Raw genomic sequence first — 14244 nt, forward strand, 5'->3', positions numbered from 1 at the left:
TCAGGACCCTAGGGTAAATGCCATCAGGTCTTGACGGTTTGCTGCTGTTTAGTTTATCAATTTCCTCTACAACCTCATCTACTGAAACCTCAGTTTAGGTCAGCATCACCAACTTGTCCTTAGCAAGAAGTGAATCTTCTGAGGGAATCTGCCTAATATCTTTCACAGTGAAGACAGGTGCAAAGAATGCATTTTGTTTCCCTAGCATCCCTTTTACATCCTGATCATCCAAAGGTCCAGCAGACTCCCTGGGAGGTGTTTGACTTTTAATTTACTTAAATAAATTGTTATTGTTACCTTTTATGTCCCTAGCAAGTTTTCTCCTCAAATTCTTTCTTAGCGTACCTTATTACAGTTTTATATTTGATGCGTCAGAGTTTATGCTCTTCTTCTTTCCTGATTAGGATTTGACTTTGACGTTTTGAAAGAAGCCTTTTTCCTTTTTCTTGCTTCTGCAGCTCTGCCATTAAATCATGCTGGCTTTCTTTTGATTCACATTTTTTTTTATTTTCAGTATTCATTTGATCTGTATTTCCAATATGGTGTTCTGAAGCAGTTCCCGTGTTGCTTGCAAGTTCTTCATCTCCTTCAGGGGGGCCCTGTTAACTCTTCTGTCTAAGTAGCTTCCTCATGTTGATGTAGTATCCCTTTTTAAAGTTAAAGGCAACTGTAGTAGATTTTCTTCTTATCTCCCCTCCTATATGGATGTTAAACCCAATTGCATTGTGGGTCACTATTGCAGAGAGTCTCAGTCACCCTGCTGGCTGTGTCAACACTAAAGAGTACATGATGCATTTGCTCTGGTGTCATTTTATAGAACTTCTCTTCCATCTAACATTGCACGTCATCTGTCCTCGTCAGCTGCTGCTCCCTTTTCACTCTCATTATGCTTTGTTTGTTCCTTGGGCCAAATTCTGGCTCCTTTTGCAGTCTTTATATACTGTTCTTTGGGCTTGAAGTCTGTAACAGGCCTTTGGAAAAATCACCGAGTGCTGGAGTAGTTAATTGCTGTTGTGTCTAGACCCACACTGTTGTTGGTATAGTAGTGGGCTAGGATAGTAGCTGGGTCAGAATCAGGCTATAGGCAGAAGGAAGAGTAGTTGGAGTATTATGTCCTTCCAGTGTTCTGAGCTGTAGAACAGGCAGATGTGAGAGATTGGCAACAATTAGAGATGTCCAGGGAACAAATTTGGCCCAATATGTAACTTGTTTTCAGGTAAAACTAATGCTGGCACCTAACTATATGTCAAGGTATGATAAAATTGGGAATTAAATATGGGATTTTTAAAAAAAAATTTATTATTTAGTATTTTCCTTTGTACCCATCTGTCACTAACTGTTCTTAATTATAGCCTTTGATCTGCATGGGTATATCACAAGGAAATAACTTACTTGGATTGCACATTCTCTGGCTAAGGAACTGGTCTTTTCCCATGTCTGTGATCCAGTTAACATACTTGTGGATACTATCAAATAGGAAATGGCAATAACTTACACATTTAAAATATAATCAAAAGCACTTGAGCACTTTGGTCCATACTATATTGAGACAGCTCAGCTATTAGGATGCCTCTAGGGAACTGTATTAGTGTAATGATTGTAAAGGGAAATTAATGCTACTTAATTGGGGGAACATTTTCTGGAAGTGACCAGCTGTTAAATAGATGTGGAATTCTAAGCTTTAATGAAGGTTTCAGTCAAGGCTAGTAAGGTTCTGTTGATGTCTGGTTGATAAGCTTTGTCTGCTAGTTTGTGTAAACCAGAAGAGCTTTGAACTCTGAAGACTGTCAGTCTATAGATTTTCCACTTATCTTTCTCCATAATTTGAAAACAAACAAGAAAATTCTGTCGAACAAACCAGCTTAAACAACCTGTCATATGGAGAATGTGAAATCAGAACATACCAACAGTTTAATTTCATCAGAATTAAAACAGACTCTAGGATTCATGGAACTTCTGAGATAACTATGTCTATTACATTCATAGCCATGACAACAGCTCAACTTTGTCTTATTCTTTACATGGTGTAGAAACATAGCCAGCAGTTAGTGCAATACACCAGAAGCTATTTTGGAGCGATTTAAATTTTGACCAATTTAATAAGAATTTATACTTATTTTGTTAACAGAAACGCAGTGGATCTGTACTTGCCTGGCAGCTTCCTGTATCTTTTTCCAACTGGGATGAAGCAGAGGTTTCTACTAGTGCCCCTCCTATTTTAGCAGAAACTGACATTTCCTATAACAGCAAGCCATGTAGAACAGCCAATTTGAAAAAGAATTTGCCTGAAGTCTCTTTTTTGAAAAAAAGTTTGTATCAGTTTCTTGGAAGACCAAAGTCCCTTAGCTGTCTGACATCCAAACACTTCAAAAGAAACCCTCAGAAGGTTGTCAAGTGTCCTAAGATATTGATACAACCATCTCCTCAACCTTGCATGAAACTAGAAGGTGAGAAAAGTGTTTTTCATTTACATGTTTTTTTTTAAAAAGGGCCCAATATTGCTTTGTTGCTTCACACCTGGTCAGGTTCTCACCTGATATAAATTAGCATAGTTCCACATAAATAAGTAAAGTTCTGTAAATTTATAGCAGTTGAGGAATTGTCTTACTAATTGTAAAGCAAATACTCAGTGAAAGGAAGAATGGCATAACTGGGTTTATGAATTTCTTTTGACAAAATCTTTTAATTTTCTCATGAAAAAAATTAAACTCTTCTGCAGAATCCTATTCCACCACATGCCAAAGTGCAGACTGAGATTAGTATGTTGAGTTATTTTACTACTGTGTAAGAATGATTCTGTTGCTTCCTCTGGGTCCCTATAATAAGAGTAGGGAGAGATCTACATGTCTCCAAAGAGTGATCCTATTCCTATAATGGATGTACTTATGTGACCAGAGTGAGTAAAAGGTAGTTTGGTAGCTCAGAGTTAATCTAAAAATGCACTTTGCTCATCTACTTGGTGAAATCGAATTCTGCCCTTAATATTCTAGGATGGAGTTTGTAGGTGTAGTGAATGAATGTTTTATCTTTGTGTCTGAAGTTTTGTTGCACTCCAGAAAAATTACATGCACTATAAAATGGGAATCAGAAGAAGCAGTGTCAAAAATTTCAAACCTATCCTCTTATCACAGTCCCACCTGGTAGATTTACAGTTGCCACTGGTGCAACTTGAGGTACCCATTTCAGATGGCTGCCGGACATTCTGTCTCTGAAAGAAGAAATCTCTAAATTTAACTTTTTCTTCACTGTGGAAGTAGAATCTTTGCTATTCAGTGTTGAGAAAATTCGTGTTTGTATTTCTGGGAAAATGCCATTAAGCTTTGCCCTTGTGGTTTGTATTGAACATTTTTTCAGACATAAAAGGAACAAAACCACTACAGGCTACATGCTAGAAACCAAATCCAATTTCCAGTCATCTTTAACCCATAGAATTTTTATTCTGAAGAAGTGGCATGAGCCACAGTGATCTCCTATGTATTTTGATAGAGTACCCTTTTGAAAAAGTCAAACTGGCAATTTTGAGGCACAGAGGTCCATTTTTACATATAAAATTGTTGTTTACTGAGAATAAATTTACTTATTTCTCAGTCATGAAAGAATTTACCTAGCCTTGCCAGATGACGCCTCCTTTCAAATGTTCTGAATCGAACAGCTTCTGTATAAATAACTGTATAGGCATCGCAACAGTCAAACCACAGTTAATATGAATAAATACAGTACACTTGTACTGTAATATGTAGGAGGATATGTAAGGGAAAATACTTCCTACTAGGAGGGTGACAATGCTCCTATATTGACTCACCCATTAGCAAGAATTGGAACCCTGCAAGCAGATGACAACTATTTCCTGCTGTCTCTCAGAGGGTCTGTTTGGCTCATTAATTGCATCTTGGAAGTGAGAAAAGCTCTTTGGACAAAAGTCTAGGGTAGAATGATCTCTGCAGGGACACCCTAAAAACAACCTAAGTTACAGAGAAAGCTGAAGCCTGAGTTTAAATTTTTGCTTTTGTTCTTTGAACTGCCAACAAAGCCATTACTAGGAAGTGAGTTAAATTTGGTGTAAATACAGTGAATAGAGATTGTGTTCAGAGTATGATGTGAATTCTGCATGTTTGTATTCTTTGTTACTTTTGTTTGACCTCAATTTCTAAATCTGCCATTTTTCTGCTCATCTTAACAGTAAGCTACCACATTTACTCAGTTCTAAGATGAGGTCCTGCACATTTAACATGCGGGGGAGGGAGGGGAAGCCCCTCATGTTACAATCAAGTATGGTGGTGGGGGGAAGGCAGTCAGCTGCTGTGGCTCTGGTTTCAACCCCTACCCAGGATCAGAGCCATAGCTGCAGGTGCTGCCTGCCCCACCCCCTTCTTGCCTCTGTATCCTGTCATCTCCCTTCTGCAGCCTCTTCCTCTCATCTCTCCCCAACTCACATAGCCTCTCCTTCCCTGCCTGCTCCGCTCCTTCCCTCACTTACCCTTGCTCCCTGCCATCAGGTTCCATCCATGCTGCAGCCTGGGGCACAGAGCATGGCCACAGCCCAGCCCTGTAGCAGTGGTGCACGGTATGCATAGCTGCTATGGGGGCTGAGGCCATTCTTCATGACCGAGGCTAGAATGGGAATGGAGACTGCTGGTACAGAGCAAACGTAAGGGGTGGGAGAGGGGAAGCAAGGATCAGAGGCTGGGAAGGAAAGGTGGGGGAGCAAAGGCTGGGGTGGAAGGGGGAGGGAGGAACATAACCTGGTGAGAGGAGGCAGGTAGGAAGTAGAGGCTGGGGAGTTGGGGAAAGGGGGGCAGTACAGGCTGTGGGAGGGGAAGGGGGAGCAGAGGCTGGGAGGGATGGGCAGGAGAGGCCAGAAAGCAGAGGGGGTCCAAGGCTGCGGGGTGGGAGGGGGTTGGTAGAGAGCAGGGATGGCAGGGGGCAGGCACAAGTAGAAGGCAAGCTGTTCGACCTGCCCATGTCACCTGTTCCCCCCAATGCCTTCCTCCCTGTAGTGGTGGGGAGGATGAATTAAACATAACCCTCCAAGAATTAGATTCTATATATTGAAAATTATAGCAGATTTATAAGTTTTTTCCATGTATAGAATCTAATTATTAGGGGACCATCTTAAATTCAGGGTTGTCTTAAATTCGAGTAAATACCATATTTCTATGAGTAGGAAATGCTTCAAAAGCATCCCATTTTCTGTTTTGGAGGCTGGTATAACTTGCCCCTTTTAATGGTTCCTCTTGCCTTTTCGTGTTGTTAGATGTACAGGAAGAACAACCTGTACTCTTCCTCTTCTGAGGCAAAATCCTGGTTTTACTGAAATCAGTGGGAAGACTCCAAGTGACCTTCCTTATGTAAGGATATTGGCTCTTTAAGAGACTTGTATGAAAGTAGCTATGTTCATTGGAGAGAACTGGCTTTGGGCACTTGGTCAGGATAGCAAGGACTGCAGACAGTTGTATGTTACAGCTGGCCTCCAGTTATATCCCTTTCCTTCAATAAATTGTATTAATATTTTAACCTGTTCTTGAAAGCTGACTATGGCTCCTCTACTGAGTCTACAAACAACACACCTCAGGTCAGGATTTCCTCCCTGGTCAGACCTTTCTCAGGTCCTGTGGTTGTGTCATTTTAGTGAACTAGATTATCAGACTGGTCAGTTTTTTTGTAAACAAAAGGCTAGATTATTTTTCCTCTATGAGTCATGTAAGTGAATTTAGTCACCTAAATGTGATTCTATTCTACCCTGCTTGGGTCCCTGAAATATAATTACTGCAAAAAAATGGGCTGGTCCTCCTCCTCACTCCTTTTTTCATGACTCAGTCGTAAGAGTAAAATGATGCTGTGCTACAAAATTAGGTGCAGTATGGATTTTCAGGGAATTAAGCAGGGTGGAATAGAATCACATTTACATGCCTAAATCCACTTAGATATCCAACAAGTAGAACAGAATTTGGCACTTTTTGTCTGATTATGGCGCCCTTATTCATATAAATATAAGGATAAAGTAGGCGTAAAGTTATGATGTGGGGTGAATATAAGGATAAAGTAGAACAGTAAGTATAACTATGCCATTTTCTGTGTTAAGCTTCTGAGCTTGCACAGTATGAAGAGAATAATTCCAGATGCCTGAGCAAAACTTGGACTGCAGCTCAAGCAAACCCATCAAAAATACTCCATCTTTCTTCTTAATAAAACAAACTCTGTAGCAAACTTCAGGGAACAGTCCAGAAGATTCAGTGGAACTACTCACATTAGGAGGGGCTTTAGGACTGGGGGGTCAGGATGCATGAGTGTTTTCTTTTTCTTTAGCATATTATTATTGCATATCTTGAAATTCTATTCTTTGGATCAGTACTCAAAACCCATCCATAACCCTTCATTGTGTCCTTCAGCATCACCCCATTTGGTAGATTGATGAAATTAGGTTGTCTTAGCCTTTAATAGAGTCATCAGAGTTCTGTAATGCACATATTTCTTTTGCTAAGCAAATGTTGATAAGTAAATTTACTCATTTTAGCTTGCAGTAACTGCATACTTTCAGAGTTCTCTCCTCCCAGTTAAGCTTTTCTAAACACACTGTTGTTTTTTCTAAATATAAGTGAAGTGGCAAAGAAGAGTCCCAGGCATGTAATTTCAGTAGCATCTTTCTCCCTTATGACTCATTACTGCTTGAAATCAACACAACTTGGGTTGTGCTCAGGAACTTCAGTACCTTTTTAATATTTGCAAATAGTAACATCTGTGCTTCTTTCTAACTTCATGGTTTGTCTTGGAGTTGGTCTTGGCTAACACTTCTAACTGTTGAAAGGCTGTACCTTGCAGAAAACAAGCTCCCTGTATGTTATACAAGTGCAGAGTATTATCATGATTAGTTATGTTATTTAAGTGCACAGCAGGAAGGCTACAAACTCTAAGTCCCTTTTTCAAAATCATTTTTAGTTTTTGTAGAGCTTCTTCTCTAATCAAAATGATCTGAACAACATCTCCTTCCTTTCTGGAACTGATAAGACCCTTACTTTCATTGCTCCTTCATCCAGAAACAGGACTGATTCTAGCACACCTAATAATATAGTTGTCTTATGAAATGACCTCCTACTTTGCAAGTGCTTTAATTAAAATTATATACTGTATCAAAGAACTACATCCTGTTATGAACTGGGACAGATTCAAGAAGCAATACAATGCAGGCTAGATGTTGGAGGGAGGCATACTAGACGGGAGATGAGAGAGACAGACAGGCTGGTTTGGGGTAGGCATATCAGGACAACAAATATCAGGCCTTAAGAAATGGTAATGGATGAAAGGACACTTTAATTTAACATCCCACTGTGGAAACATGAAATGGCTGGGAAAAGAAATCTGGGAAGCCACAGCCTAGAGTAGAAGGAAACCTGGTAGCAGTGGTCTGAATTTTTTGCTGGCTCATGGACATCAATACAGAGCAAGAGGGTTAGGGACAGAAATTACACACAAACAGTATAAGTGATTGGAAATTTGTACTGCAAATGTGCAGTACAAATAAAACATTTTCAAAATGTTCAAAACCAGTTTAAGGTAAAGCTGGATGCATGTGGTATCAAATTTAACTGATTTAGATTAAATCAGTTTATTGAACTTCTGTCCCAGATCCCCTCCAGATTCAAGTTAACTCACAGATCCCCAGCATCCCAGGATGATTTGCACCTCCCTCAAAAAACTCCACCTCATAGAGTGGGTGGGCTAGGATTGGCCCAAGTTGTCTGCTCTAGCAAAGCAGTGAGGCATTTTCTAGCACTGCATGGCTTCTAGCCTGGGCTACTGCAGGCATGTGAATGCATTTCTGGAATCAAAAGTGAATGTCTGTTCACTTGCTTATTGCTTCAATCTATGCAGTTAAGACTAACCTGTGAAGATTGAATTGATTCAGCTTCTGGCTTTTTGATTGTCTGTACTTAGCCGAGATCTGTTGCAAGCAGCATCATATTTAGCGCTGAGTGTCAATCAGTGTAATGAATAATGCGTGTAACAGCAGATGGAACCATGGTGCAGTCTTTAGAGCTGTGATGACTGCTAATTCAGATTACAACTCCAGAAACCCCTGGAGGGGAGAGGGCTAGGAAAGAAGGAAAAGGAAGCAAGCAGGAGGGGAAGTTTCAGCCTGAATGAGAAGAAGAGAAAAGTGTTGCAACCCCTGCACATGGAGATTGGTCAGCCCTACATAGCTAGAGTGCACAGTGGAGCTTGGGATTCTACTGACTTGTGGGGGTGGAGGGAGGTGCAGCTGGGGGCTGCTGCTGTTTGAGCACACTGGGACTAAAGGCTTGTTTGGGGATACCGCTAGAGGTATGTGCGTGAAATTAAGGTACTGAGTGTATATTATCACAGTTGCTGATGTTTTTGTATCTCTTACCTATTCCTTTCCTGTGACACATTGGCTTGCAACTCTAACTCTTATGAGTAACTGTTATGGATACAGTCAGTATTGAGCAGGGTGCTGCCAGAACCAAAGGCTGGGGATCATTCCCTAAGATAAACTCCAAGTGGGAGCTGCATGAAGCAGCCTGGATTAGGAGGTTCCAGAGGAGGCTCCTGGTTGATATGGCAAGAGCCACCTATCTAGTCTTCAGCTGAGCAGTTTTGTGCTAGCATTGGGCTATTATAAATGCCTGATTGAACAAAATATAAAAAATAAATGCAATGGTAAGACATGAACAGCATCTTTAAAAAATATAGCTGGAAGGGACTTCAGGAAAGCATCCAGTCCAAATGCCCGCTTAAGGTTGGATCATACCTGTGTAAAACATTTCATGCAAATGTGTATCTAACCTGGTGTTAAAGCTTCAATGATGTTAACTGTCTCAGTGCTTAATCACCCCATAATTAGAAAGTTCCTCCTAATACCCAATATGAATTTCCCTTTTTTCAATTTAAGACCAGTACTATTTCTTCTGTCCCCTGTCTCCTCTTCTTAAGGAAGTTCAAGTGTACACCAGTAGAAACTGTTATGCTTTGGCATCATGTCTTATGCTTGAATATTAGATTGGCTTATATTTGAATCCACAATATAATGTGAAACTTGTCAATACCCTTTTACAATATTGCTATCAGACAGGACTCATGGATTTTATATTCTAGTGCAAGGGCAGTAATATTTGATCAATCCCAGAATGTTAGCAGAATAATCACCTGTGCCTGACTGTACTTAATAACTGTCATTGTACATCTTTGTATACTGTATTCACAATTTTGTGGCATCTAAATTTAGCAAATAATTGAGCTATCCTTCAAAGCTCAAAGTGCCAATAAAATTGTGAAGTATGAAATGAAAATGCCAAAATGTGAGAGAGTTGTCGCAAAGTACTGCATGCAAAGAGAAATGACAATATTAGTAGGAGAAGTTATGTTATTAGCACTACTAATAAAAACCCTTCTTTTAAGAAGATGCCTAATTGATATCTGGAATAGTGCTGCTACTTTCTGAATGAGGTTAAAATTACCATTGGGCCTTCTTCTGGTTCTTTGTTGTATATTAAAAAAGCCTGAATGATTTATGCCAAAGGAGAGAGTTGATTTTTATATTAGAAAGTTAAAGCTTCCATGGGGAAACTCTGTGGTGACTGGGGAGCTAGTGAAATGACATTAAAGGAAAAACCAAAAGATTGAAAGTTCAACAACAGAAAGGGCAAGGGATGTTTAAAAGGAACTTTTGAACCTGTTGAATACAAAACTGAAAAAAAACCTACACGAAATGCATAGCTGTTTGTTCTGGAGACTGTCACCTTCTCCCTACAGGTCTCAAAAAATGCACTGATCTTTAATTAGTGCATTCTGGAGTATGGAGTATGGATGTGGAGTATGGAGTTGGCTAATAATGCCAGAACCAACAATATTGATTTACCTTGTTATATCAAGAGGTGCATATTTTAATCACAATAAAGAGTGGCCTTTGAAGTAGTTGGGTTTTATTTTTAAAAACTGTAAAATAATATGTGAGCAAGCAAAAATGTCCGTGGCAGTTTGTATTTATAAGCAGGGATGAATGAAGACATAGGCATATTGAGGGTCCTTAGAAGAAGGACTGTTTGAATAAGGGCCAAGTATAGCACATTGGGATCCCAGAGGTGACTATGATACCCCCTGGTGGCTCTGCCACTGTCCCTTGCTCTGCCCATAGGGTACTGTCCCTTCTATCTCACCTGCCATGCCTTGCTGTTTCTTATGGTTCTAAAAGGGAGGCTACCCCTGGGCCTTTGCATAGGCCCAGTTTGACCAAACCCCTGCTAGATCTCCCCAGCACCCTGCTGGTCCTCACTATTTTCCAGGCTCCTCACTGGGACTTTCTACTCTTCAGGCCCCTTGCTGAGCCTTGTTCTATAACCGTGCCACCATATGGCACCTTAAGCCTTAGGGGCTAATTGTGTGGCTCCAGTCCTCCCCTACACCACACCTTTAGCCTTGCGGATGTTATTGTACTGTTGATCTCTCCTGTAGGGGCTTTGGCCTCCTCGGTTTCTGCCCCTTAATTCTGGCTAAGCTTTCTAGACAAGGCTCACTGTGTTGGATGGACCTTGTTTTGAGGCACTAGCTCTGGTTCAAGCCTTTTGGGCACCTGGCCCCTGGACCCTGTTTGCTGTGCCCCTGGCTCCTGTGTGGCTGTATCCATCTCAATCACTGGGCCCCCAGCCCCTGTGTGGCTGCACTCCTCTTGGGCACCGGGCCACTGTCTAGCTTGGTGGCCTCCCTCTATGCCCACTTAGGACTCAATAATCACTTGACCCTTTAGCCTGCCCCTGGCAGGCCTCAAGGCAATTGCATGCCTCTTGGGCACAAATGGGACATCCGTAAACCATCCTTACAGTCCCAACCTAAACCACCAGTATAAATACAACAAAAACATAAGCCCTTGGACTATAACGTAACATAAAGGGGAAGCATCTTTCTGCCTCCTCAAGAGGGCAAACCTTCCCTCACCTCTAGTGCTGGCTATCCTTGTGAGCTCCCCAAGCCTCATTGGAGTTCTGCAGGCAAGATTGCAGTCCATTCAAGAGTCCTACTGCCTGGAGCTTTGCACCCTGTGGTTGCTAGGGACAGACTCACTGGCTAGCCCAAGCCTCAGGCTTATATTTTCCCAGGGCCCTGTCTTCTACAAGTCAGTAGACTGCCTGGGCTGCCTGAAGATGCCTGCTGCTCAGCCTCATGGCCCCACTGATCTAGCAACCTTTTGCTGCTGCACCCTGACTAGCAAGCAGAGCTCTCTCTCCCCACTCTTTCCCCAGACCATTCCTCTTTCCAAGGAATGGGGAGCCTCAGGCTCTCTGTTACACCAAGTACATCTGCTTGGAGGAGGTGGTAGTTATAGGCAGGGTTGGTCCAAGCCATCTACCTCCACATTCTTTCAGTGGGTTGTCTTTGTATTTGACCACGTAGTGAGATGGGGACTGGAAGTGTATGTACAGGAATTATAGAAGCTACTTCATCTTTTGATCCATGCTATCTATGCTATGAGGTATCAGTGTAGCTCATCTGCCCAGGGATAATATTTTCCCCTATAGTCTGATATGGGCAGGATTTCACATCAGGTTTTGTATTTGGGTGTTTTGAGTCTTCCTTTGGAGTACTGACCAGTAGGCCTGTGCAAAGCGGCTAGTATTCGCTCGGGATTCAGATTCGGCTGACTCGGGGGGGCAGTGGTTCAATTCAGTGCCCCAGAGTGATTTGGCTGAATCTGATTTGGAGATTTGGCTCCTACCAAATCTCTGAATCACCCAGGCCCATCCAGCTCCCAGTGCTTTAAAAAAAAGCCTCACTCACTGGATGCTGCTGGGTGTGGGGGGGTGATCCATACTGCCCCAGCATTTTGAAAAAAAAAGCCCCGACTCTGCAGGTGCTGCCGGGTGGGTGGGCAATCCCCACTGCCTCATGCTGCGTGGGGGGCTCTGCATGAGCCTGCCAACCCTCCCCTGCTCCTCCAGCCCCCCCATGACTACCCCACCTGCTACAGCTCCAGCCCTTTAAGAAAAAAGAAAATAAAGAAAAACCTCTGCACTCAGCATTCCTGCTGGTGGGGGGGCAATCCCCCCTGTACCATACCACATGGGGGGTACTGCACGACGAATCCCACAAAGCCCTAGGCCACTGCAGGAGTGGTGAGTCCCAGGGCATTTCTGTTTTGTTTTGTTTTTTCCTTAAAGGGCCAGAGGTGGCTTGGGTGGGACACTTGTAGGAGGGCTGGGGGAGCGAGGGTGGGGGTCAGGGGGCTCATGACAGAGCCCCCCATGCAGTATGGGGCAGTGGGGATTGCCCCCCCCATCCAGCAGCACCCAGAGAGTGGGGCTTTTTTTTAAAGCACTGGGAGCTGGGGCAGATGGGGCAGCCATGGGGGGGCTAGGGGAGTGAGTGGGGGTCGAGTGGGGCTGGGGGAGCAGACAGGATGGAGGCTGGCAGGGGTCTCCTGATTTCATTTTTATTTAATTGTAATTATAGGACCTATTTCTATCTCTTTCTCTGTTTCATTTTTCCTTAAAATGTTTGGGTGTGTATGACTGAGAATCTACATATAAGTGCCAAAATAGATGGCCTGATTTCTAGCAGTATGGAATTAATGGATTATTGGGTAACATTTTTTCCTTGGTCCTTAAACTTAAGTTTACATGAGTACTAAAACACTTGTGTGTGCAAATGATCATAATGTATAACTAAAAACACACAGAATTGTGGCATGGCAGCAAGATGGAAGAGGCAGAGAAGTAGAGAGAAGAAAAGAGCCCATTTTCACATTTGAAGTCCTGAAGAGTGTTTCTGCTATCTGTGGATCTTTGAAGAAAAACACTGTGTGCACATACTCCTAACAAGGTCTTTTTCTAAAGCGGTTTTATAGTTAAAAGTGATTTTGGCTTCCCTTGTGCTCATGAGCATAAAGCAGAGTTTTGTGGAGTTTATGTGGTCTACTTGTTTGGTGATTCAGAATCCAAAATTAATTGCACAACATATGAGGAAATGCCTCTGTTTTTGGTAGTTATATGCATATATTATCAGTTCCTTTGAGAAGTTTCTCAAGCCCTCTGTTATAGAACAGCATCATGAATGGGTGCCCAATTTAATTTGCTGACTGTATTCATAAATGTTACATCTATATACTTTTAAGTGTTTTTTGTTGTTTTTTTAACAGAAAGAATTAGCATAAGTGAATTATTGCTCAGGATTGACTCAATCAGTAAAACTATGGAACATCAGAATAGTGGGAAGTATGCATCTATCAGGTGAAGTATTCATTTATTATCTATTCATCTATCAGGTAAAATTGGCTGAAAGACAACGTATGGTCAGATTGCAGCCATGATGATCCAGGAAATATGTGAGAAGCCAGGATTTTTGTGGGTAACATCTTTGAATGTACACATTCAAAAGCTTGTCCAAGTCTGTGCCAACCATGAAGTTCGTCCACAAAAATCCTTGCCTCTCTCAATGGATAGTCAACTTATTTTCTGTCCTCTCTCCAACCTGCACATGAAACTGACCATGTCTTCTCATAGGTTATAATTTGTAAATTGGTCTATTTATTGCAAAGTATTCACATTTTAGAAAAATGGTCTATTTGTTTGCCCACGTACACTAACTTATATGAAGTTCCTTAATACCTCATGAAGACACATAGGTTATAGCCAAGATCCTGTTAGTGCAAATGAAGGATCTCCTCCCAATGAGAGATATTCCAGCCTTTAGACTGTAATACTAAGAAGGGATTGAACCATATTGTTTATATGCTGTCATGAAATTTCTGGTCCTGTCATTCATTTCTGCGGCAAAACTAGAAGTCACTCCAGTGGTAGAGGAACAAGACTCAAGTAAACATTAAAATTGTTTCTATAAAGGAAAAAGGGAACCATTTAAATGAGTTTCAGAGCATATATTTCAAGATCCTCTTTAAAATCTCAAAAATATATGGGCACCTAAAACACATGCCTGTATACTCTGGACCATTACATTCACATCTTGCTGAATGAGAGACATACATTAGACATGAAGTTGGTTAGAAAAGACCAGTGGAAAATTCTGCACTACAGGGAAACAGTCTATGACTTGGTCGGGGAGAGTGTTTTGGGGAGAGGGGGCATAATCCCCTGGTGCCACCAGCCAATCAACCCTGACTTGTGCCCTTGGCTGCTGTCAGCTGTCTCTAGGCAGACAGGGGAGCCTGCAAAACACACTGGGATGCATGGACTGGTGCCCCCTGGCTGAGTGCTATTAGCAGCACAGGTTGTTTACAGA

The 14244-nt window shown here is 41.9% G+C and overlaps 1 protein-coding gene across 1 annotated transcript in view; it reads left to right on the forward strand.

Moving 5' to 3' along the window:
• Positions 1-14244, forward strand: part of IQCM (IQ motif containing M) — a 198119-nt gene that overhangs the window by 10377 nt on the left and 173498 nt on the right. Inside the window, exons 3-4 of the mRNA XM_019478174.2 lie at positions 2129-2447; positions 13145-13235. Coding sequence (XP_019333719.1) covers positions 2129-2447; positions 13145-13235 — 410 coding nt within the window. The remainder of the gene's footprint in view (positions 1-2128; positions 2448-13144; positions 13236-14244) is intronic.

This window comes from Alligator mississippiensis, chromosome 2 (genome assembly GCF_030867095.1).
Source record: "Alligator mississippiensis isolate rAllMis1 chromosome 2, rAllMis1, whole genome shotgun sequence".
Lineage (NCBI taxonomy): Eukaryota > Metazoa > Chordata > Crocodylia > Alligatoridae > Alligator > Alligator mississippiensis.